Genomic DNA, 25,123 nt, shown 5'->3' on the forward strand with positions numbered 1-25,123 from the left:
TGATTCATGTTATCTAGGGATGAAGTGTGTAAAATATCTTGAAAAAAACCTGCACTACTGAAGGAAAAGGAAAGGGTGTTTGGGATAGTTTACAACAATATTTTTCGACCTTTTTCTTTTGTTTCCTTGTTATTTCTTTAATGAAGGTATGGTCATGTAGTCCCAGATTCAACTAATGCCACGGAGTGGTACTTTTCACCTTTATTTTTTGGTTAATTAATGTAGCTTAAGTCATAAGATTATGTTTGATATCTTTACTTCAAATATAAGCAGACCAATTAATAATTTTTAATAATTCAGATGATATATTGATTTTGTTTCAATATGTACATACATGCAGATAATCACAACCTTTCTGTTGAATACATCTTGCAGATAAGCTTGGACCAATTCTGAGACAGGAAATTCATCAGAAACTAAATTCAATTGTGAAAGAATGCATCAATTGCATGAAGCAAATATATTATGTATTGGTGGCTCTATGTAATCTACTTTTGATATGTAATTTCATATATTGTAATTTGTATTTTGTAATGTATAAATATCAAATAATGAAATATGTAGTGATTGCATTATGTTTTTTTAGATGCATTTAGTTAAAAAAAAATTAGTTTTATATATGAAAGAATATGGTTTGCAACATTTTTTCTTGAAAATTTTACAATAGAATATAGGTTCTTATATTTACAAGAAAAATGCTTTTTGAAAGAAACTAAATAATATAGGTTTTTGTTATTATATATATATATATAACCAGGTATAATCCGAAACCCGGATTCCGAGTTTCAAAAAATCTAGATTCACTCGGGTTTCGGCCGAGATCGTAACTCGTGTATGCTGGGCCGAAAATCGGCCCAAGTTTGAAACACGGGTTCTGGGCCAGGTATACCCAGATACCCGATCCGAAACCCGGATGAACAACCGTAATAATCGTAAATGTATAAGCACAATGCAATCACTTTGAAAAAAAATAAATAACTATGGGACCCACATGAAAAAAAATAATATTTTTTTAATAATGAAACTCACTCTTTTTCAAAGCGACTATACGGTGCTTGCATACTCCACGATTATACATTGTATTACTCCTCTTCAAGAGATTGAGAACAAGGAAAAAAAAAAAAACAAAAAGAGTCAACATATGAGAATTGGTCAAATATAGAAATGCACCCGCAATATATGGAGACTTGCAACTTTTGGAATCTCCAAGAAATTCACTTGAAATTCGAAAAAAATAACAAAAAGAATTTAGAATCTAAAAAGGAAAAACATATTTAATCACATTTAGGTATCTCTGAAATTTGATGGAGAAGCAGGCGAAGAAGAAAATTGATCCAAGCCCTAAAAGTAAAGAGGACCCATATATCAAAACCGTGTCGTGAAACTCAATTATTAACACATAAGATGCCTTAGCAATTGCATATAAAAATATGAATGATGTTTAATTGAAACACTGTTACTACAAGATGAATGTTTAATTTCGATACTTCTTACATAAAAATCTAATGTAATTTTTTTAATAAGTATGGACTAAATGCATCTCTACTATTACGATGGTCTAAGAATTGTTTAGTAAAAATTTTCCCATTAAGCAATGTTATAAAATGTAGCATACATACATGATTTCCTTTGATAATGTCTTGTACCATATGCAATCCCTTTAGCTTTGGTGTTTTTGTATTTGTGGAAACAAACATTTTTAATTTGTCACATTATTTCATCCAAAGATAGCCCACTCAAAAATACGATTAAGGTTGCATTTGGATGTTAATATGAGCTGATCTGAGTTCTTTATAAATAGTAGTGAGTTGAGATGATTGATTGAGTTTTGTGAAACCCACTTAAGATGAGTTTAAAATGTGTTTAGATGTTTGATTCAGTTTAGATATATTTATGAAAAGTTGTAAAATTATTGGGACCAACCATAAATATCTATTGTTTACTGACATTATTGTCTCTCCAAAGTGCGCCTAACCTACAAAAAAAAAAAAAGTTCTCTACACTTCATTCTAACACAAGGATGAAGGAACAAATGTGATACTATGGGTTTGAGTTGTGGAGCCCTACAACACTGTCCAACCGATGTCAATTGTTAGCTCATGTCTAGGGAACCATAAAGTCCCTTTCAATAGTTACCAACACTATTTACATGAAACCCAATCAACGAGTTCAAGTTGAACTGCACTCATTTGTATATTTGGATGTCTAAAACAGCTTAAAAGTGAAATGCACTAAGCCGAATTTGACATCCAAACTAGCCCTATAATAGAGTTGTTGGAGAGTCACCATGAAACACCCCTCCAACCAACCTTCATGAGTTGGATTAAAACCAGCATGCTTGGGTGTGTTTTCCCATTTTTAAGAAATCTTCTATTTATAAAAAATATTTTAAGCTGACATTGAAATTCCTATCATTGTAATATATATTAAATTTTTTAAGTCACATTCTCATTGGATGCCACATTACATAGTTATGATTAGTTTATTTTACTTAGCACGGACAACAATTTATAATAAATCTTCTACTTGCAAGTCAATATAGAAAATCTATCGTTCACGTGACATAATTTAAATTATAAAAAAAAAAAAAAAAGTTTAAAATTAAAGTCTTGCAAATGAAATATTATTATATTAACAATATGGAAGGAAAAAAACGTGAAAATCCTACGACCAATTCAGCATATAAATTCGAAGAAAAACAGGAGGGGGCTGTATTTTATCACTGGGAAACAAACCCCACCCAAAACCCCGACAATAAAATAAAAACAAATTAAAAATAAAATAAAATAAAAAAAGAGAGGAGAAAAGAGAGAGGAAAAAAAATCCAAAAGGACTGCCCTGGGATATTCTCAAAGCCTGTAACCAAGGAGGGGCCTATACGAACTAAAAAGGATGAGCTTGACTTCAAAATCGCTCGACTTCCTTCAACAAGCCTTCAACAAGCCTCGAGTTGCCATAGCTGTAAGAAAAAAACGCATCAGCATCAACTTTGCAGGAAATAAATGTACCATTATCATACCAGAATGAGATGATAAACCTCTCTCCTTGTCGCCACTTTAAATTCCTGGTGAGCATCAAAGTGCCCCATGTCCAAAAGTACATATCCAAGTTTAAACTCCCACCACAAGAGCTCTTCTTGCAGATTAGTAGAGGGCATTGCTCCATAAGCTTTTGGTTTACTTAACCTTTTCGAGTTTTTAGCAAATATTTATCCGCAACAGCAAACGCTTTCCACAAGTTAATTTGTAACAAAATCATATCTTTTATCTTCTTCTTTCCACCAATGTATAATCAACTTACAAAAACTACGATCAGAAAGCAGTAAAGACCTGCAATTAGTTTTCATCTGACTATAGACCTGGATTTCAAGAATGAATGAATAGTCACAATAGCAGCCATAGAAATATATGAACTGCCGAAATGGGGTAAGAGCAAGCAGAAATTCTCAATATAAAAAGTACGACTCACATCACAGAACTGGCTTGACTGATATTCAATTATACACATTTTCTTTACCCCATTCCCGAAAAAGAAAAGAAAATCCTGCAAATCCCATGAATTTTTAAACTGTGTTGAAAGCTATCAAACTTAATGGTGTCTTGTGTTTGAACTACGAAGTGTTACTCCATGCAAAAATTTTGTATATCCAAGTAAACTAAGCTTTCCATCTGAGTTTCGGATCCAATCTTTTAGGACGGAATAAGCAGACGGTCCAAGACTCAATTCCTGCAATAAAAGGCAACAAAATTGTGACAAAGATATGCACATATGCAAAAAAGAATCAAGAGGACAAGGAAGGTTGTCCCAAAATCCATAACTGCACATACCCTTGCCAATTCATCAACAGATATACTACGGTTACCCTCCCGTTCAAAGTACTCAAAAGCAGTGGAAGCAATCCGTTCCCACCCATCAAGGGCCTCCAATTGATGTGTGCTGATTGCAGCTGCACAAAACTCTTCAAATCCCATCTTTCTAAATGCAAGCGGTTCCATCTGAAAAATTAAATAACAAGAATATAAGAAACTGAATTTTCTATTTCTCAAAAGTAACTAACTACACGAACAAAAACTGACCAACATACAGAACAATGACGTTCAGTTAAAAAATAAAATAGAAATAAAAGATGCAAAAACATGATGCAATCATGATTTAAACCAGATCAAAACATTCAACAGACCAAATTTTCCATCAACCATAATATACAAAGGATGCCTAGGCCCAAGTTCCAAGGTTCTTTTTTAAGTCTATTCAGATCAGAACTAAAATATATTATTAAATTTCACCGATTGGGTGATTTATGCAACCTTTGCAAGTTCTGGTAAGGTCCGAAGTCTCCACATGCAACAACTTGCTCGAAGTAAAAGTTATCTCAGTATAGATAATTTCCTGAACTAAATTATATAACAGAAACAATATTAAGTTCCTTGAGACTATATAAATCCAAAACTACTTATAAAAAAAAAGAATATAAATTTAAAACTAGCAGGAATTCTTTTAATACCAAGCTTATATTTTTTACATTTTGTCTCAAAATATGCAGTGGAAAAATCTGCGCAGACAGAATAATTAGATAAGGCTATGGCTCAAGCACCAATGGTCGAGGTTCAACTCTACCAAGCTACCAATGCATGTGGTTTGTGTGTGTTTTAGTGCATAAATACATAAAATTATATGTAGACTTGTGCATGATAAGTAATGAAAAAATTAAAATATCTGTTTACAAACTCTGAAAATACTAATAGCGTACCATGTCTATGGCAGAGATATATGATAGCTGAAAAACATTAAATCAACAAATATGCCTTACAGCATTCATAATATTATGAACTCTGGACTCTCTCATGGCATCAGTTTCATTTCGCATAAGAGCCTGCAAATATTTTTTCAAATGTACAAATGAATATGTATGTAAAACATAAAAAACAAAAGCAACATAACCTTAATACAAAGATCAGATATTCATAAATGACCAAGCCATGCCAACAAAACAGAAAAAAGATTCCCTCTTAAGAACATTAACCAACTCTAGATAGGAAACTCAAACCCATAAGCTAGGTGCAGCATATAACCATTTTGAAATTTTCAAGGGAGATGCGCCCATCCCTATTTGGTTCTAACAGATTGAACTGAGCTCTGAGATACACCAGCTCATCCTCAGTCAAAGCTTTTGATAGAGCCTGCAATAATCAGAGAATCAACTTGAACATTAGTTTGGTTCTACAGTTCTACTACTGTACTACATCTGTAAACTCAGTTATACATCTCTCATTTAAGCGAGTATGATGAAGAATTCAAGTTTTGACTTATGGACACACCTAATGGTTGATCATTGAGAATTTTCTTCATTTATTTTTCTTCTTTTTTCATCAATACGTCTGGCATTTTGCACTTAAGAGTGCAAGCATGTATCCTATTAGATTTGACAATCTTATACTAAAAAAAAAAAAGCAATAAAACCTAATTACATTTTTTACTATCATCAATTCTTTGCCAAAGGGGAAAATTTCACTATGAGCTAATGAAGCTTTCTTGATCTTTGCATCTCTGAGCATGCAACAAATATTCAATCAATATTTTATAACTGTTTGCACTCAGGTTTGCCTCACAACAAATCAGTGTATCTACAAATAAAAGGTGTAAAATAAATTCCCCTGCATTCCCAGTCCCCGGCCAGGAAGTCTGAAAAAGAACCTCATTCAGCAATGCTGATATCGTTCTACTACGGAGCCTCCATAATGATAACAAATAACAGAGACAGCAACATATCTCACTGTCCCAACCCACATCTGGTATCAAACTAACCATGGCAGAGCTATTTATCAGAACTGAGAACCACAACGGGGTATGCAGTGAACTATCCAATTACACTTCTCCCCAAAACCACACCTCAACACATAGCAAAAAAATATATTTTTTTATAAGGAAACAATTATATTGATATAAATAGGCATAGCCCAAGTACACAAAATGGTATACAAAAGGTCACACCTAATTAGAGAGAAGAAATAGAAACAAGAAAATCATGAAAATTGAGGCCAAGAAAATCTACAGCTGTGGCCCAAAGAAAAAGAGTGCTAACAAAAAATAATCTGAGTTCTAGTGAGTGCTCCTTGTCTTCAAATGTCCAATCATTCCGCTCCTTCCACAAGCACCACATGACACAAATCGGGACCATTTCCACACCGCTGCGATTTGTGGTAGACCTCAAAGATTTATCAAGCTGGCCATGAGCTTTGTCACTGTGGCTGGCATAACCCAAGCTAGGTCCATTCTACTAAACACTTCATTCCATAATGTTCCAGCCACCTCCCAATGTAACAGTATATGCAATAGTGAGGTTTTCTGTATTGGTGAATGGTTGCCCAAATGGTTACTTTAATAGCTCCCAGGGTCTAAGACAAGGAGATCCTTTGTCCCTACTCCCATTAATTCTTGTCATGGTGGCACTTAGCAAAATGATTATAGCCTTTGTGAACAGTAGCTTTATTGAGGGATTCTCGGTGGGTGATCCTAATAGGGGCACTATTAACCTATCTCATTTATTGTTTGCAAATGATACACTTATCTGTTGTGGGGAAAAACAAAGCCAAGTTCAAACTTTGAGGGCATTCTTTCTTTGTTTTGAAGCGGTATCCGGCTCGAAAGTAAACTTTGATAAATCAAAATTGGTGCCGATGGGCAATGTTCGTAACATCAGGCAGCTAGCTAGTATCCTTGGATGCAAGGTTTACTCGCTTCCTATGAACTACCTCGGTCTTCCTTTGGGGGCAGTTGCAAGATCTATATCGATTTGGGATTTAGTGGTGGAGAAGATTGAACACAGATTAGCAGGTTGGAAGAGATTGCATCTCTCGAAAGGCAGTAGGATCACCCTTATCAAAGGTACTCTTTCTAATCTACCAACGTATTTTTTATTTGTATTCCCAATTCCAGGAAGTGTGGCAAACCATATTGAGAAGCTATATCGTGACTTTCTTTGGGTTGAGATAGAAGAAGAATTCAAGTATCATCTAGTCAAGTGGGATAAGGTTTGTTCTCCAGTCTCTTTGGGTGGGTTGGGTATTAGAAATTTGAGGATCTTCAATCAAGCCTTGCTTGGGAAGTGGTTGTGGAGATATAACACGGAAGCCCTACGGAAGTTAGTGATTGATTGCAAATATGGAGGTATGTGGGGGGGATGGTGCACTAGGGAGGTTCATGGGGTTTATGGAGTGGGAGTTTGGAAACTCATTCAAAGGGGGTGAGGGATCTTTAATTGGCATACTAGATTGGTGTTGGGCGATGGATCTAGATTAAAATTCTGGATTGATCGATGATGTGGAGAGCAAGCCTTTAAGGATTCTTTTCCAGCAGTCTTTAGGATTGCAGGTGAGAAAGAAAAGGTCTGCTCCGACATCACCCCCTGCTGCCTCCCGCTGGTGGATGGACCAGCATCTCCTCCCACCCTCACTCTCCACACGGGTTGAGCTTCAAGGGCTAATAGGAGTTCCTCTTTTCCCTTGAGAAGCCCCGTGGGCTTTGGCCCATCATCCCTAGCCTTCGTTAGGCCCATACAGGCCCCAGCATCTACCCTGACCAATTGCCTCATTGGCACTGTCCCCCCTCCTGGTCCAAGCCCACGCCCCTGTCATGGCCTAACTCCAAGCCCAGATCCACCTCATTATCCTCCTCAACACACCGTATTAATAAAGAGACTTGCTCTTACAGAGCCTTCAACTACTCTTGCATTTCTTTTAAAGTTCTATGCACACCAGAATTTGACAAGCCGATAAAGGACCTGCCACCACTTCCTTCCCTTTGTAAATGTGTTGTTCCAACAAGCTTGTGCGCCACATTTGTTTTCCAACCATTGCTACTGTCAGTCCTACCGCCTGTAGCTCGACCCCTAGGGTGTTCCATACTCTACGCCGGCACCTTCGATTGCACCAGCACCTCCCTAAAAGTTCAAGGTTGCATACTTGACCTCGGTTTTTTCTTCTAGAGAGATCTCTCCTAGCACAGCAACCATATTCCTCCAACCCCTCCCCTCTATATCTTCAGGGATGAAGATGAAGTTACGCCACCATATTCCACCAGCACCATAAACCTTCCTTGGTCATTTGAGCACCCATGTGCTCTAAAGCTTTTTGTCACCCTCCCTTTTCGTTGCATACAGCTCCTTCATCCCACTCCTCAGGCTTACCTCCAAGGTTCTAATGAACCATTGCACCACAACTTTCCCAACTCTTAGCTCCTTCATTACCCTTCGGCTCCTCTTTGTGATGAGCACCGAGCCTCCCTCCTCCATCAGAACGAAGACTTTTGATTCAATGACTAATCTTAACAGGAACAGAAACTAAAACGCATTCTAAACAACCTCAGAACACTCCACAACTCCTCATCGAAAGACAAATGTACTGAGGGAAAACTGTACGGAGAGAAAACGTACAAGCACACACTATACTCTAGCAAATATTGATTCACACCCATTCTCTAGGTCCAGTTGCTCGTTCTAATTCTGCTGTCCATACACTAGTTTAGAAATTAGAATCGAGTCTAAAATCTTTCATAAATAATGGCAATTTGGGACTAGGAGATGGTTTTTCCCAACACCATTGTCAATCTATTAGGGAAGACTCAAGCAATGATTTTGCAGACTCGACTCACAAAGCTTAAAGGTGTGGAGTCCTTAATGTTAACAGCCCCTGTATTTTTCAGAATGAGGGCTAAATATGTTTCATTTAGTCCTTTTGTAAACCCCTAGGGGTTGGCTCAAGTCGTAAATGCTTTGGTTTTGGGAGAGAGCGTCAAAGATTTGAATCCTTGAATGTAAACAAACTCTTAAGGACCACATCCCATCAGTGAAAATCCGACAATTTACCTAATTCGTGTGATGGGGGGCAATACACAAATTTGGGGTTTAACTAGATAAAAGACATGTTGCATTTGCGTGTTCTCCAAAGTTTCTCATCATAAAAAACAAATCTGCCCATCCCATGAAAATCATGGAAAACCTTCATTATCTCTTTCTTCACCGCATCCAAGCATGCTTGGAGAAAAAACCCTCGTATAGCCATCTAGGCCTGGTGCATTGTCTCCAATCAAATCTTTTACTGCCCCTTGAACCTTGTTTTTGTCAAATGAACTTTACAACCAATTTGCCTCCACTCCCAATGAATCAAAAGACAGCCATCCAGCTTAGATCTCCAGCTATACTATTCAATGTACAATCTTTAGTAAAATTGGGCAATAAGTTAAAAATAATAGGTTGAAAAAACGCAAAAACCAATATCCTAATGATTATATACTACCTTGATCAAACATAGCTAAGATCTCCAGCTATACTATTCAATGTACTAATGATTATATATTACCTATAATCCTGTGCTTCATAAAAGGACTAAGCATATTAAGATTGACAGTTACTTCATTCAAGAAAGGATATTTGAGTAGTGATATGTCTAGACATTTTGTGAAGTTTGACTAACTTGCACACATGTTTCCTAGGTCCGTATGTTATAGTCGGTAAAAGCTTATTTGTTTCAAGCTGTGTTAATATGACATATATGCTCTGCCTTGAGGGAGAATGTTCGAAGGCATCATTGTATTAAATATACGTAAAAGTATCAAATGTAATAAAGTATATATAAGACAGTAAGAGAGTAGGGTGAGTTTATGGGAGAGAGAGATATCATGAAGTATACCATGAAGTATATGGAATGAAGTATATCAAATGGCTATGGAGAAATCATGAAGAGAGAGATGTTTCATGGAAGAACGTTGTTACTGAAAAATATGGGAGTGGGTGGGGGGATTGATGTTCTAAAGAAGTTAGAGGTGCATATGGGATGAGTTTATGGAAGTATATTAGGAAAGGATGGGGGGAGTTTTCTAAGCATATCAAATTTAAGGTGGGGGAAGGGAAGAGGATTCTCTTTTGGCATGATATTTGGCGTGGAGAATCAGATCTTAAATCATATTTTCCATCATTGTTCAGGTTGGCAAGGGATCAAGATGTTGCTGTGGCAGATTATCTTCAATGTACGGATAACAATTTTTTATGGAATGTTGATTCTTTTAGAAATCCTAATGATTGGGAAGTTAATGTTGTTTCAGATTTTTTGGGAAGGATTTATAATTCAAAAGTGATACAGGGAAGTGAGGATAAGCTTTTGTGGGACTATGCTGGAAATTCCAGGTTTTCAGTCAATTCTTATTATAAGGTGCTTAATTGTAACACTGGCTGTGTATTTGCATGGAAAAGCATTTGGAGGATGAAGGTACCTACTAAAGTGGCATTCTTCAGTTGGATGGTTGCTCTAGAGAAAGCATTGACTACAGATAATCTTAGAAAACGTGGATTGTGTATAGCAAATTGGTGTGTCATGTGCAAGAAGGATGGAGAATCTGTTAATCATATCTTTTTACATTGTGAGGTGGCTAACTCCTTGTGGTATGAGGTTATTGGTTGGACTGGTTTATTCTGGGTGATGCCTAAGCAAGTAGTGGAGCTTCTTGCATGTTAGTATGGTTGTGAGATGAGGAAAAATGTTGCTGCAGGTGGAGAATGATTCCTTTGTGTTTAATATGGTGTCTATGGCTGGAAAGAAATGGGAGATGGTTTGAAGACAAGGAGCACTCTTTTGGAGATCTTCAAAACTTTTCTTTTATACTTTGAGCTTGTGGGCTAAGATCTTTGTAAGGAATGATGAGAATGTTATGAATCTGTTTCTTTATTAGTTTTCCTGTTTTCTTGTTGTCTAGAGTGTAGTAGGTATTTCCTTTATATACCTCCTGTATACTTGGGCTATGCCTATTCATGATAATAAAATTCTTATTACTTATAAAAAATATAAAATAAATATTAAAAAAAAAAAAGACAGTAAGAGGGTAGGGCATTATTTTTTAATTACCTATCATTTTCCGTCAATTAATCTTCTTCTCCATCTTTAAACCCTAACATTTACAGTCGTAGAGTTACTTCTCCTATATGAATTAGCCATCTGGTGAAAGAACTTAGTGCACCTATCAGTCTCCCTCAAACCACATCACCCTTGACTTTTATCTTCAAGAAGCTTGCTCCAGTAGGGTAGAGCTTTCAGGATTTTCTTGATGTCTTTACCTTCTCTGATTAGGTCAGATTTTTAACATACAAGTGTGCATTCACTTATGTAATTATGTCTGTCTTCCCCATATTCTATAATTCTGTTTAAATTTTCCTTCATTCAGCAATATTGACTAAATGCAGTACATTAAGATCACTAATTTTGGCGATCAGAAGTAGTAGTGCTAGATTGGGACACGTGATTTCACGGCTCATAAAGTGGTACCCAAATCTGGAACTATCATTATGTAACCTGACCCAATGATATTAGAGATTTAATAAGGATAATTTTTTTGGGCCTAATTATGTTTAATGGATCATTTTGGAATAGCCCACAAGCTATTACTTTATTAAGTCTTATTGGATAATTATGAATAGGCCACTGGCACAATATTTATTATGGTGGATTATGAAATTTTATTGGGCCCACATTTATTATTTATGGACCAGGCAAGCCCTATTTAATTGGTAGTAGGCCCAAGAACTATTTTAAAAGCTCAAAAGTGTTTATTTGATGAGTTGGGCTTATTGGACTCAAAACCTATGACCCGACTACCTTCTATAAGTATAGACCCCATATGCATATGTTCATCTTCCTCAGCTAGGGTTGTCGCACTGTACATATAACAGTTCACCCCCCCTTCTCTCTCTCTCTCTCTCTCTCTCTCTCTCTCTCTCTCTTGTGTGCTGAAGACCCAATCAGGGCAACCCTGCAAACACCCCAGGCCCGACACAGTCTTCACCATGCACGTGAACACCCAGCCGTCTCTAGACACAGTCTTCACCATGCACGTGAACACCCAGCCGTCTCTAGGGTTTTCTTTTTAGGTTGCGGCAGCCCTCTCCCAAGCAGCAAACTGCTGGAATCTCCCCATTTCTCTGCTGCTCCAAGCCGCAACAACTGCACCATCCTCCTCCAAAAGCCATCAGATCGAGAGCAACCCAGCGCTCCTCCCCTATTTTATGTTCACTGAACCAGAGCAATGCCTCGTCAATTCCCAGCCCTTGCCTTGCCGCAAACCACAGCAGAGCCACCGTCAAACACAAGCAAAAAACCGAAACCATGGAGACAACCCAAGCCCCTGTGCATTGCAGAAGGAGCCATTGCCATACATCCCTGTACAAAAAGTTCCGACCACCGCACAGGTTGGCCCTTATCCACAAGCCCTGTTTTACCAACCCGAAAATAGAGCAGCATTGGAACTCCACTGTGCACCGGCAAACATGCAGAAACTGCCGACTAGGCATTGCCGCGACTCCAGTTCCTCCACACAACCCACTGCCCACCACCACGGCATCCTAACAGCCCTCAGTTTCTCTCTCCATCTCTCGGTTAATCTCTCAATCCTATTTCTCTCTCTTGCCAGCGCCTAGCCTTTCCAGCCTTGAACCATCATGAACCAACATCACACCCCCACCTTCAGTCACTGCTCATCCTCGTCAAAAGCACACAGCCAAAGCTCCACTGCTCATGGTAAGGCTCCCTTTCTTAAAGAATTTCTAAAACATGTACGTGGAACACATAACATGTGATGTGTTTTAAGCAAGATAAAAAAAAAAAAAATACCCATCCAATCAGTGATGACCATAGGATTTATTATTTATAACGATTTCTTATAATAAAGTCGAGAAATAGATGTTGGATACCAAGAAATTATTTTTGAGTTTATTATTTTATGGTGACATGTTCAATGATGAAAATTGAGAGAAATCAAATGTTTGGGCTTGGTAATAGTTTCAGAGGTTAATCACATGATTATTTGGAGAAATTATGTGAAAATTAAAGTATTTGAGTGACAATATTTTATGGTTAAGAGAATTTTAGGAAATAAAGGTTACTTAGTATTTCAAGTTTTAATTATAAGTACGTGTTTAAAAAGGCTCCCCAGAGACCCTAATCTGGGCGAGGAAGGCATCGAAAGGAGACCCTACAAGTGGGTTGCTACTAGCTGATCTTTGGTCCTTGCGAACAAGGCACCGTGGTGAAGGTGACAAATTTCCTGGCGTAGACGTCTTTTACCTTGGGGATTAGTCGAAAACCATAGCTTTATCTAGGGCAGTGAAAGTTCTCGAATACCTCGTCATCAAAAAAAATTGATGCATGTTACATGACTATTTTATAGGTAATCTGCTTCACCCAGGAAATATTGGATTAACACTACGAGGCAAGTAACTTGATCATATCCTTACAATGTATGTGCGGTAAACAACATGTCTTTAATAAAAAGTATTATGAATTTATGCCTTTTATTGAAAGCCCATTTTTACATACCAAGTTATGATATGGATATGATGAAATTCAACGTCATGTTAATATGTGCAGCATGCATTATGATATGTTCTCATTTATGATTATGATAAGTTATGTCATTGTGTTCTACATGCATCATGGTAAGAAAGATAAAAGACAAGTTATGAAAGAAGAGTTAAGAATGGCCATTAGGGATGCACGGTACCAATGCAGTTATTGGTGGGTGCAAGCCATGCACCTAAGAGTGGTCCACCATAGTATGTTATGATACGATTAGAGGTCCCCCTTATGGTCATGGGATATGTAACCGGTGCACAACTCTGCACACAGGGGTTAAGGTGTGCTGGCCATTAAAGAAAGGAAGATCCAAGTCTATTGAGTTATGCATAGTACATGTTACATGTTTGTATTAGTATAAGTATTAAGTACGCACGCATTTCAACAAAACCCTATGTTTATTATGTTTACTGTATGATGTACTACTTATTAAGTATTCGACTCATTTTTGTATACTTTTATTGTTTTACCACCCCAAGTGAGGATCTTTATAATGATGGAGTTGCGGGACAGGACTTGGCCCAGTGAGGCATGGCAAAGGCTTAGATCATATACAAAGTTTTTCAGTTATAATTTTTATAGTACAAATTTTCAGAAATTTCAATAAATGCTTCCGTGTACTCTCTTTTAGATTTTAATGTAGTATGTTTTATTTTAAGGAATCTTTTATACCTGGTGCTTCATCAAAAAGAAAAAATTTTATAGGTAAGGTTAATAGCACTCCAGTTTCCCAAATTTCTAATAATGACTTTATTCTAAACCCCAGGGGAACAAGGTGTTACAAATTATGTCATACCTATAAAGAAAAAAATCAGAAAAACAAAGAAAGAAAGCTCTTCCTGCGTATGCTTATGGAGAATGACAAGAATGGTACCTTTAGTGCTGCACGCTTGAAAGGTGTAGCATGAAGATACAACTTGACTAACTTATAGATCAATATGTCCAAAGGGATTGGACGACTCTCATCCCGCAACCACGGATGAGCTGCAATTATTAAAGTATGTCTATTAAAAAAATTATTGAATATTGAAGGCTCATCCAATATCATTATCAAATATCACAGCATAATATAACAGTGATCTGATTTGGCAATGAGTATGCAATATATTGATCGTAATCGCTAATATACATGAACTACATATCACAGGACTCGTGTATTCAACAAATTGTAAGGGAAGTAATATTGCAACAGCTATTTTTTCACTTTCATGTGGTGCACCTAGTTGGACACTAAGCAGAAATAGCACTGAGGCATCTAAAGTCCAACCCTTTATTGCTGTTCCTCTTTCATTCTGCATTTCCTCTTTTTTCTTTCAACCGGGTGGGAGGGGTTTTAAATCATCTTCCAGAAAGCATATAATATATATTTATACATTTCTTTTATTATAATGGTGTTAATGAGCTATGCCAAACTTTTCTTAAAAATAAAAAAATAAAAAATAAAAAACTGTTTCCGCAGAAAAGGATATCATGTGTATATATGGAACACAAAACAAACATTGAAGATAGGGTTGATCAATATCCTGGAAATTCTTCACTAGCAAAAAGAAATTGAACTTACTGAGAGCTTGAACTGCAGTCATTCTTTTCCTGTAATCCTTGTTCAGGAGCCTTTTCACAAAGTCCTTGGCCTCTGCAGACACAGAAGGCCAGGGTAAATCCTCAAAATTTGGGTCGGCTCTAAGCACTGCACGGAAAATCCCAGATTCCGTCCGTGCCCAGAAAGGCCGGCTTCCACATAATAAGATGTAGGCAATGACACCGATGCTCCATACATCTGCTTCCAGACTATAAGACCTATGAAGGACTTCAGGTGCAACATAATATGCACTTCCAACAATATCATTCAGTCTTTCGTCTGCACAAATGCCCATTCAAAGGGAAAAAATTAAAACAAGGAGAAACCACTATTCTGCAGGAAATTTGGGATGATGAAAAATTGTAGCACTTTGATTATGAATACAATGCTTCAAAAATTATTATTCAATTATTATTGCTGTAGTCATTTAACACTTATGTGTCAGTACGTGTGATTTTCCCAATAGCAAATAGCATTTTTGAGCCAAAATTAGTACTTTCAAACTTTAAAAAAGAACCGTCTTCCATGCCCAGACGTCCACTTGAAATCAAATCAGTTTATCAAGTCGCCAGACAGTTTAGGAATCCAAGTGTGAAACTTAAAATAACCATCAGATCCAAGCCTCTGTGGCTTTAATTATTAATAGACAGTGGCATAACTTATTTATTGTGGAGTATTGAAAACGAAGAATATCATCAGTTATTACCTGGCCTGATAAAGTCAGAAAGACCAAAGTCAATAAGCTTCATGTCTGCATCTTCACTTCTAGAAGTGAAAAGGAAATTCTGTTAAGACAACCAAAAGGAACAACTATCAGTAACATTCAACCATAATATAATCATAAACTACATATAAAAATATCAATTATGCATAAACCCAAAAGAAGGAAGAAGATACTAAGAGTAATGAGTACAATAATTTGTGACAAAACTGAAAAGAAAAACCTCTGGCTTCAAGTCACGGTGCACAACGCCTTGAAGATGACAAAATGCAACTACACTTAGAATTTGCACGACTATAAATTTTGCATCTTCCTCTGCATACCTTCCTCCTCTACAATAAATGAAAACACTTTTCAGTTTAACTCTTAACCATTCAATCATGTAAATAATTATAATATTTACTGAAACTTCCTTTAATTATCAAGACAAATATAATTTTTATTTATATTTATCAAAAAAAATTTATCAAAAAAAATTATCAAAAAAAAAAAAAATTATCAAGACAAATATTTATCAAAAAAAAAAAAATTATTGATAAAAACATGTTTACCTTGATAAAATTCTGTCTAGGAGTTCTCCACCTTCACACAATCTGTAATAAGATTCCACAGATGTCAGACCCAAAAATTAAGAAATGCATGATAAAGTTGTATACTGCTCAACACTCAGCTGAGAAAAAGCAATTAACTAAATTTTTTCAGTAAGAAAAAGTAGTATAAACTGAAAAGTTATACTAAATCCAATCTAGAGCTTCCATCATGCAAGAAGAATGGAAAATTTGAATTCGATCACACATAAGAAACTAATGATAGTCTGTAAAGGCGAGCATATAATTTCTACCTAACTAAATACTTATTTTTTATAAGTAAAATAAAATTTTATCAAAACAAGTAAGTAAGCATAGCCCAGGTATACAGGACCTAACTAAATATTATTGGTTATATCCATAAAGAAACAAACAATAAGAATCAGGTTAGAAGCTTTTTTTTTCTTATTGGCACCGGGTGTCACGACTAATCCCAGGGATGCACAGGCCCTTGGCAAAGAGTTTCTCACAAGTGCATATTGAGTAATTCAAGGGGAATATCCCCCAGTCTGGATTAGGGTAGAAGTTAAGAAATCTCGAACCATCTTCTGCATTGAAAATTAATAGAAAGCAAGAAAAGACATACTCCATGACCATGTACACGTTATTGGTGTCCTCACATGCATCATGAAATTTGACCAGATGCTTATGGCCCGATAAACCTTTTAATATCTTCACTTCTCTACGAACATCTTCAATTGATATTGCAGTCGTCATCTGCCAAACAAATCTTATTATCATGAACAAATGAGTATTTTCAACATATAATAAATTGCAGTAACAACAATCATATGCCAATATAAGACAAAATTATCTCCTAACAAGAGGAAAAGGAATTTACAGTTCTTAGCTTTTATTAGATAAAGCACATTGGCAATATTTATTGGGACATAAAAGAGAACAATATATTACTTCTTAACTGTGATTGGAAAAGACATTCTCAAAAGAATAAAAAGGCAAGAGCCTCAAACCATTCCACAGCTAAGATACACAAATAAATAAGGGGTTCCGAAACAATTCCCATCCCAAACATCACTCAAACACAAACACTTTCAAACTAATCATTACAACTTTTCTAAACTTCCAAACAAAACACAAAACAGAATTCAACTTTTTTAAATCCCAAAACAAAAATAATATTAAAAAATTATATTCTAACAATATTTTAACTTTCTAATATTTTTTTATTCAACTTTTTCTCTCCTTTCCGTAAACCAAATAAATACCTAACACAAACTATCTTACTACTATTTACAAACTATCTTACTATTATTCACAAAATTTTCATCTCATCTCATTCCCCAAGCATCCACTAAATTTCTTGCAAGAACTCATGCAAGGTTTTAGGCCAGAAGTATAACATATAACAAAGGAAATAATGCACCTGTGAACATGAACACGAGCTAGAGGATGAGTAAGAACAAATTAGCATATTACCCCCCCCCCCCCCCCCCCCAAAAAAAAAAAAAAAAAAACCTTTTCCAAGAGAGAGAGAGAGAGTAGTGGAGGATTTTAGGATTCAAGTGATAAGGGGACCTGATGTAAAAAGACTGAACCATTGCAATAGCTTTGTGAGCAGGTATATCTTTGCAATTAAGGGGATGCTTGGGGAATAAGATATTATGAGAATTTTGTGAATAGTAGTAAAATGATTTGTAAATAGTAGTGAGATAGTTTGAGTTAAATATTTATTGAATTTTGGAAAATAAGAGAGAAAAAATTGAATAAAAAATATTATAAAATTAAAATATTGTTAAAATATTATTTTTTAATATATATTTTTTTTTTAAGATTTGAAAAAGTTAAATTATTTTTGTTTTTTATTTGAAAGTTTGAGAGAGTTGTAATGATTAGTTTGAAAGTGTTTATGTTTAAATGATGTTGGGGAATGAAATAAGATGAGATGATATGGAATGAGATAAGATGGGAAGTATTACACTTAGTGATCAAATCATGGATTCTAAATCAGCTTCACAGCAGATGCACAACATCTCATCACACTAGATCTTTTTCTATTATTCTTCTAGAATATACTGCAGTTATTCTCTGCTGTAGTTTGTTACTCTCTACTGTAAATCGTTAGCTACACAGATTCCTCTTCTTTGTAAAGGTCTATAAATAGACTCTGAAATTACCATTTACATATATAGAAAAATGATACAGTTTTTCACTCTCTCTTTCGCTCAGCTCAACATGGTATCCAGAGCCATTTGACAAACTGTCCACTCTCATCCATGGCCTCATCTTCTTCGCCTCACCCTCCTCCCTCTTCAGTCTCTCATCTTATCACCACCAAATTAACCACAGAAAATTACCTTCTATGGAAGGTTCAAACCTCTGCTTACTTAAGAGGTCAAGACTTATATTCTTTTGTCGATGGCACGTCTCCCTCTCCTCTTAAGTTTCTCATTGAAACTGATTCTGCTCCTACAACCAATCCTGCATATCTGTCATGGAGACGTACCGATCAATTGGTTCTTAGCATTCTTTTCTCTTCTCTGTCTGAGTCCATTCTTAGTCATGTTCTTTCATCTACTACAGCCTTTGATCTCTGGAATAAACTTGCCTCCATGTTCTCCTCTCACTCTCAAGCTAAAGAGTTTCAAGTACGATTTCAGCTCACCAATCTCTCACAAGGTGAACAAACCATCTCTGAATATTTTGGCAAGGTACGTATGCTTGCTGATTCCTTAGCTGCTACTGGAAGTCCAGTCACTGACAAAGACCTTGTAACCTATCTTTTGAATGGTTTAGGTCCTTCCTATGAGACTTTTGTAACCTCTATTACTACAAGAACAGATCCCCTTACTTCTCATGCGTTATATCAAATGTTACTCATTCATGAAACCCGTCTTTCTCACAATGGTAAAACTGTTCTTTCTTCTGGAGAATTTTCTGCTAATTACAGCTCTGCTACTCCACGTGATCAAAGAAGTCGTGGGTCTTCACGTGGTGGTCGCAATGGCCGTGGCAGGGGACGTTATTACAGCAATGGTCGTGGCCGTTCCTCCTTCAACAATACTACTTCTCAGCACAACTCACCACGCCCTACCTGTCAAGTGTGCAATCGAGTTGGTCATATCGCTCTTCAGTGCAGAAATAGATTCAACAACGCCTTCCAGTATGAAGCTCCATCAAATTTTTCTGCCAACTTCACAGCACACCATAATTCCTTGGACACCTCCTGGTACCCAGATTCAGGAGCCACCCATCATGTTACAAATGATTTGAGTAACTTGAACTTATCTTCAGAACAGTACAATGGTGATGAAACTATTCGGGTTGGTGACGGTAATGGCCTTCCTATCAGTGCTTACGGTGACTCCTCTTTGCCTACTTCATCTTCCACTTTTCTTCTCAGAAATCTATTACACGTTCCTCTCATTACTAAAAACCTTGTCTCTGTTCTTAAATTCTGTGTGGATAATCATTGTTTCTTTGAGTTTCACTCCTCTCACTTCTCTGTGAAGGACTCTCGGAGCGGGAAAATCCTCCTCACCGGGCCAACCAGTAACGGCCTATATGTTTTTCCATCACCAGTGTCCAAATCATCCAGCACCACCTCTCCTTCGGTTCACTTTGGCGAACGTGCATCTGTTGCCCAATGGCATCGCAGGATGGGTCATCCTTCCTTAGATCAAGTCTCCAAAATTCTGCGTACACGGTGTTTGCCAGTTTTTCCCACTGATGATATTTTTCAATGTTCCGAATGTCCCCTTGCAAAAGCTTGTCAACTTCCTTTTAAAACTAGCCGGTCTCTCTCTAATGGGCCTTTAGACTTAGTTTACTCAGACTTATGGGGCCCTGCTCCTTATGTTTCTCGTATGGGCTTTAAATATTACATATCCTTTGTTGATCATTTTACAAGATTTACATGGATTTTCCCTCTCAAACTTAAATCTGATGCTATAGCCATTTTCACTACTTTCTTACCTCTTGTTGAACGCATGTTTAAAACCAAGTTAATTACATTACAAACTGATGGAGGTGGTGAATTTAAACCCATCACCTCCGTATGCCAAAAACTTGGAATTAAGCATCGTTTTTCTTGCCCTCACACCCATCAACAAAATGGGCTTATAGAACGTAAACATCGGCACATCATAGAAACCGGACTTGCTCTCTTGGCCCAAGCTTCTTTACCTTTTACTTTTTGGGCCGAAGCTTTTGAGACAGCCGTCTATCTCATTAATTTTTTGCCATCCCCCACCATTAATAATCACTCCCCTTATTTCATGGTTCATCAAAAAGAACCAGACTACAATTTTTAAAGGTATTTGGTTGTGAATGTTGGCCCAATCTACGTCCATATTCACCAAATAAACTCAATTTCAGATCCACTTCCTGCTTATTCTTAGGATATAGCAACACTCATAAAGGCTATAAATGCCTTGATCTCACTACCAACCGTCTGTATATTTCTCGTGACGTCCGGTTCAATGAAACATCCTTCCCTTACAAAAATGTCACACGGCCCACTCCTCCACCAATTTCTTCAACCCACATTTCCTTACCCATTTTTCAGCCATCTATTCTCGGCCCATGTCCTGTTACCTCACCTCCTACCTCTCTTTCGGCTGAACCCCCATCTCCTTCTTTACCTGGCCCGAGCCCATCACAGCCCAATAACACCTTCCACCTTCCCAGTCCGCATATAACTTCATCTTCAACCTCCGATATCCCTCTTCCTTCTAACTCAGACTCATCCTCATTACCTCCAGCCCCAGTTTCCACTATTCTTCCTCCTCCTCCACGCTCACCTATCATAACTCGTTCTACCACCAATTCTCTTCGTCCACGTATTGCCACTGATGGCACCATTCCGTATCCGACTCGACACTGTTTTAGCACTATTTCTACTGTGCCTGATGATCCTTCAAGTTACTCTACAGCCTCTAAGTTCTCAAAATGGCGTGAAGCCATGACTCAAGAGTACACTGCTCTTCTAAAGAACAACACATGGAGTCTTGTACCTCCTGTAAATGTTTCTAACGTACTCGGTTGCAGATGGGTTTACAGGACTAAAACCAACGCTGATGGCTCGTTTGAAAGGCGAAAGGCGAGGTTGGTTGCAAAATGATTCCACCAGCAACCCGGAATCGACTACCACGAGACTTTCAGTCCTGTGGTCAAGCCAACTACCATAAGACTCATCTTGTCTATTGCTGTTACGAGAACATGGTCGCTGCGCCAGTTAGACATCCAAAATGCTTTTTTACATGGCACACTCACTGATGAAGTCTATATGCAACAACCTCAAGGTTTCATTGATCCCATTCATCCCAACTATGTCTGCAAGCTTCATAAGGCTTTATACGGCCTTAAACAGGCCCCACGATCTTGGTTTGCTGAACTCAGCTCTTGGCTTCTTAATTATGGTTTCACTGCATCTAAAGCCGATCCATCCTTGTTCATCTCTCATCATGATCATACTATCATTTTTCTGTTAGTCTACGTTGATGATATAGTTATCACTGCTTCTCATCCATCAGCTATCACTACTCTCATTCATGATCTCGGCACTGCATTTCCAGTAAAAGACCTTGGCCGGTTGTCTTTTTTTCTAGGACTTGAGGTTGATTACACTAAGCAAGGACTCTTACTTACACAACGCAAGTACATTAAAAGCCTTCTCACTCGAAGCAACATGCTTCATGCCAAGCCGATGTCATCACCCATGGCTGCCTCTTTGAAATTATCCAAATTTGATGCTCCAGAGTTTGCAGATGTTACGTTATACCGAAGCTTGGTTGGTGGTTTACAATACCTGTCACTAACTCGACCTGACATATCCTTCTCTGTCAACAAGGTCTGTCAGTTTCTTAATGCTCCAAAAGCCACACACTGGAGTGCAGTCAAAAGAATTCTTCGGTATCTTAAAGCTACTATAAATCATGGACTACTTTTTCAACCTCAGTGCACCTTCACCCTTCAAGCATACTCTGATGCCGATTGGGGTGGATGCCCAGACGATCGTAGATCCACAGGAGGCTACTGCATATATCTTGGCAAGCACTTGCTTTCATGGAGTTCAAGGAAACAAAAGACTGTGGCTCGATCATCAACCGAAGCGGAATACAAAGCAGTTGCTGCTGCTGCTGCTGAAATTATTTGGATTCAAACACTTCTCCAAGAGCTTTGTCTTCCACTTACTCAGTCTCCAATTCTCTGGTGCGATAATCTTGGGGCAACATACCTTTCAGTTAATCCGGTCTATCATTCAAAAACCAAACACATGGACATTGATTATCACTTTGTCCGAGACCGTGTAGCTTCCAAACAACTTCGAGTCTCCTTCATCAGTTCAAAAGATCAGATTGCAGACGTTCTCACCAAGCCCTTGGTAGCTGACAGATTTCTCTACTTCAAAACGACTCTCAATGTGGTTGACACCCCCTTGGATTCGAGGGGGCGTATTACACTTAGTGATCAAATCATGGATTCTAAATCAGCTTCACAGCAGATGCACAACATCTCATCACACTAGATCTTTTTCTATTATTCTTCTAGAATATACTGCAGTTATTCTCTGCTGTAGTTTGTTACTCTCTACTGTAAATCGTTAGCTACACAGATTCCTCTTCTTTGTAAAGGTCTATAAATAGACTCTGTAATTACCATTTACATATATAGAAAAATGATACAGTTTTTCACTCTCTCTTTCGCTCAGCTCAACAGGAAGAGATGAAAAACTTTTCCAAACATCCCCTATGTCCACAATATTTTCATCTCCTCATTTTTGAACTTGTCAAAAAATAGTATTTTCATTTATTTTTTCTTGTTACTCGTGCCACATATAATTCAAACCTGTAGACCTTGCCTTATCCAAACCGGTCCCTTTACTACCTGTCTCAAGGCCTAAGATGGGTTAATCACATACTTCGACATACGAACAATTGAACCAAGGGGCAATGAGGTTGATATATGCGAAGGAATTACTACTAACTCCATCACCTGAACCCTCGCAATAAAGGTAAAAGAAATTTTTCTGAATATATTATTTACATGCATGTGTCCGTTATTCCATTTTTAAAGCAGAATGGTAAGCTTGTATTATAGAACTTTATCATAGCACAACTTGAAAATTTTTTCCTTTAAACACAATGAATAAAGTAAAAGAACTTTTCTCTCATCATGTAATCTCTTGATCACTGGTATGAATGCCATACCTGTTACATCGAATTATTGCACAAGAACAGAAACGTGATGCAATAACCAAAACGCTACTCCCAAATCTTTCCTGCTATTTTGTTCATGTCTTTGTTGTTGATCATAACTAGTATACTTGTTATAGAATTTTTTTATGAAAGTATACTTGATATAGAATTAAACTAAAAATCCTAACCCTGAGCATCGATTCATGGAGAGGATCAGATTATATATCCAATATAAAATACAAAAAGAACGCGGATATTCATATAATACGAAAAGAATTACATGTATGTTAAGCAAATAGAGAAGATCAAAATCACGGAGTTTGCAAAATAACATTGTACTTTGTACCTTTGCTTTCGATATGATTTTCACGGCAACAGGCTGATCTTTAAGCTCCCCCCTTTTGCCTCTAGCAGAGCAAGTATGACCAAAATGACCTCGCCCTATCTCTTTTCCAAGCTCGTACTTGGCTCCGAAGTTCTTGCTGTAGCCGAAGCTCTTGTCCAGAGCTTGTTCCGGCTCGACTCCGTGCTCCTCAGGGATCGGGTCCTCCTTGGGCTTGGAGGCGTGGCCGAACCGCTTCGCCAGCGACGCCTTTATGTGCTTAGCGGGCGAAGGCGGCGGGAAAGGCCTCCGGAAGAACTTCTTTGGAGTCGCCGACCCTCTCCCTGGAGACGGCGACACGCCACCGGATAGAGGACTCGCGGAAACTCCGTGAGGGTAAGGGCTCGGCCAGGGGCTCGGATTGGAGGACCGAGCCGGCATGGTCTTTAACGCCTGCACGTTGACGGCACCGTTAGTCCCACTTGCAGAGGGTAAAGGCGTCTGATGAGACTGATCATTGTAGGAGGTGGCAATAGTAGTAGTAGTAGTAGTAACGTCATGCTCGGCCTTTGGGTCGGTCTTGCCGTAGCACTGCCCCATCCCAAAAGAAGTTGGGCGCGGCGCTGTATCAGATCGCAACCAAGTCAAAGTGTGCACATGGGGATGACCCAATTCACCCCGGCGACAGACTTCTACGGCAAGAAAACGATGAAGGAAGGGAATGAAAGGGAATTTTGAGTCACAGAGAGAAACAGTAGAGACAAGCAAGTTACAGAGAGAGAGAGAGTGGCAAAAGCTTTGCAAAACAATTGATATGCTATAAAAAAATGTAAAAAATTTTAAATTTTTATATAAAATATAATAAATAATTTAATATTTTTTAATTTTAATATAAAATTAATATTAAAAATTTATATTATAATAATATTTTATTCATTATTATTTAAAACATCACATTTTATTTTATTGAACTGTATAACTAAACATAACCTAAAAAATTAGATAAAAAGTTTTATAAAATACAAATTGTTACATTAATCTGCTGCATATAAAAGGTAATATTTATCGTTTAAATAATTTTTTTATTATTTATATTTCATTTATCCTATCATTTCCTTTTATTTTTTTGATATTTCAATACAAATTATTTTTATTATTCATCATTTAAGACTCCTCTATTTTATTTTATTTTTAAAAATTTTAGAAATTTATTAATAGAAATGAAATGTTTAAAAAAATAAAAAATATTATTTAAATAATATGAAAATAAATAAATTAATTAATATATGCTTATTATAAAAGTGAATATATAAAATAAAAAATAAATTTTAATGATATATTTTATATGGGACGATGAAATAAC

The 25,123-nt window shown here is 37.1% G+C and overlaps 1 protein-coding gene across 6 annotated transcripts; it reads right to left on the reverse strand.

The window, feature by feature from the left end:
* Positions 1 to 2,594: 2,594 nt before the first annotated feature.
* LOC122311730 (CDPK-related kinase 3-like) lies at positions 2,595 to 24,566 on the reverse strand. Of its 6 annotated transcripts, none has more exons than XR_006242853.1 (12): positions 23,785 to 24,566; positions 16,868 to 16,998; positions 16,246 to 16,287; positions 15,918 to 16,026; positions 15,680 to 15,758; positions 14,956 to 15,252; positions 14,269 to 14,378; positions 5,073 to 5,180; positions 4,811 to 4,873; positions 3,828 to 3,995; positions 3,038 to 3,726; positions 2,595 to 2,959 (listed from the first exon to the last, which is right to left on the reverse strand). XR_006242853.1 is itself a non-coding variant. In XM_043126378.1 (11 exons), exons 1-11 carry the CDS (start codon positions 24,358 to 24,360, stop codon positions 3,589 to 3,591), a joined length of 1,821 nt encoding a protein of 606 aa, XP_042982312.1. In that variant the 5' UTR covers positions 24,361 to 24,566; the 3' UTR covers positions 2,595 to 3,588. The 6 variants fall into 6 exon arrangements, 4 of the variants coding, with proteins under 4 accessions (XP_042982312.1, XP_042982344.1, XP_042982326.1 ...); XR_006242854.1 differs by having other exon boundaries at positions 3,020 to 3,726; XM_043126378.1 differs by having other exon boundaries at positions 2,595 to 3,726.
* Positions 24,567 to 25,123: the final 557 nt, after the last annotated feature.

Source organism: Carya illinoinensis, chromosome 1 (assembly GCF_018687715.1).
Source record: "Carya illinoinensis cultivar Pawnee chromosome 1, C.illinoinensisPawnee_v1, whole genome shotgun sequence".
Taxonomy (NCBI): domain Eukaryota; kingdom Viridiplantae; phylum Streptophyta; class Magnoliopsida; order Fagales; family Juglandaceae; genus Carya; species Carya illinoinensis.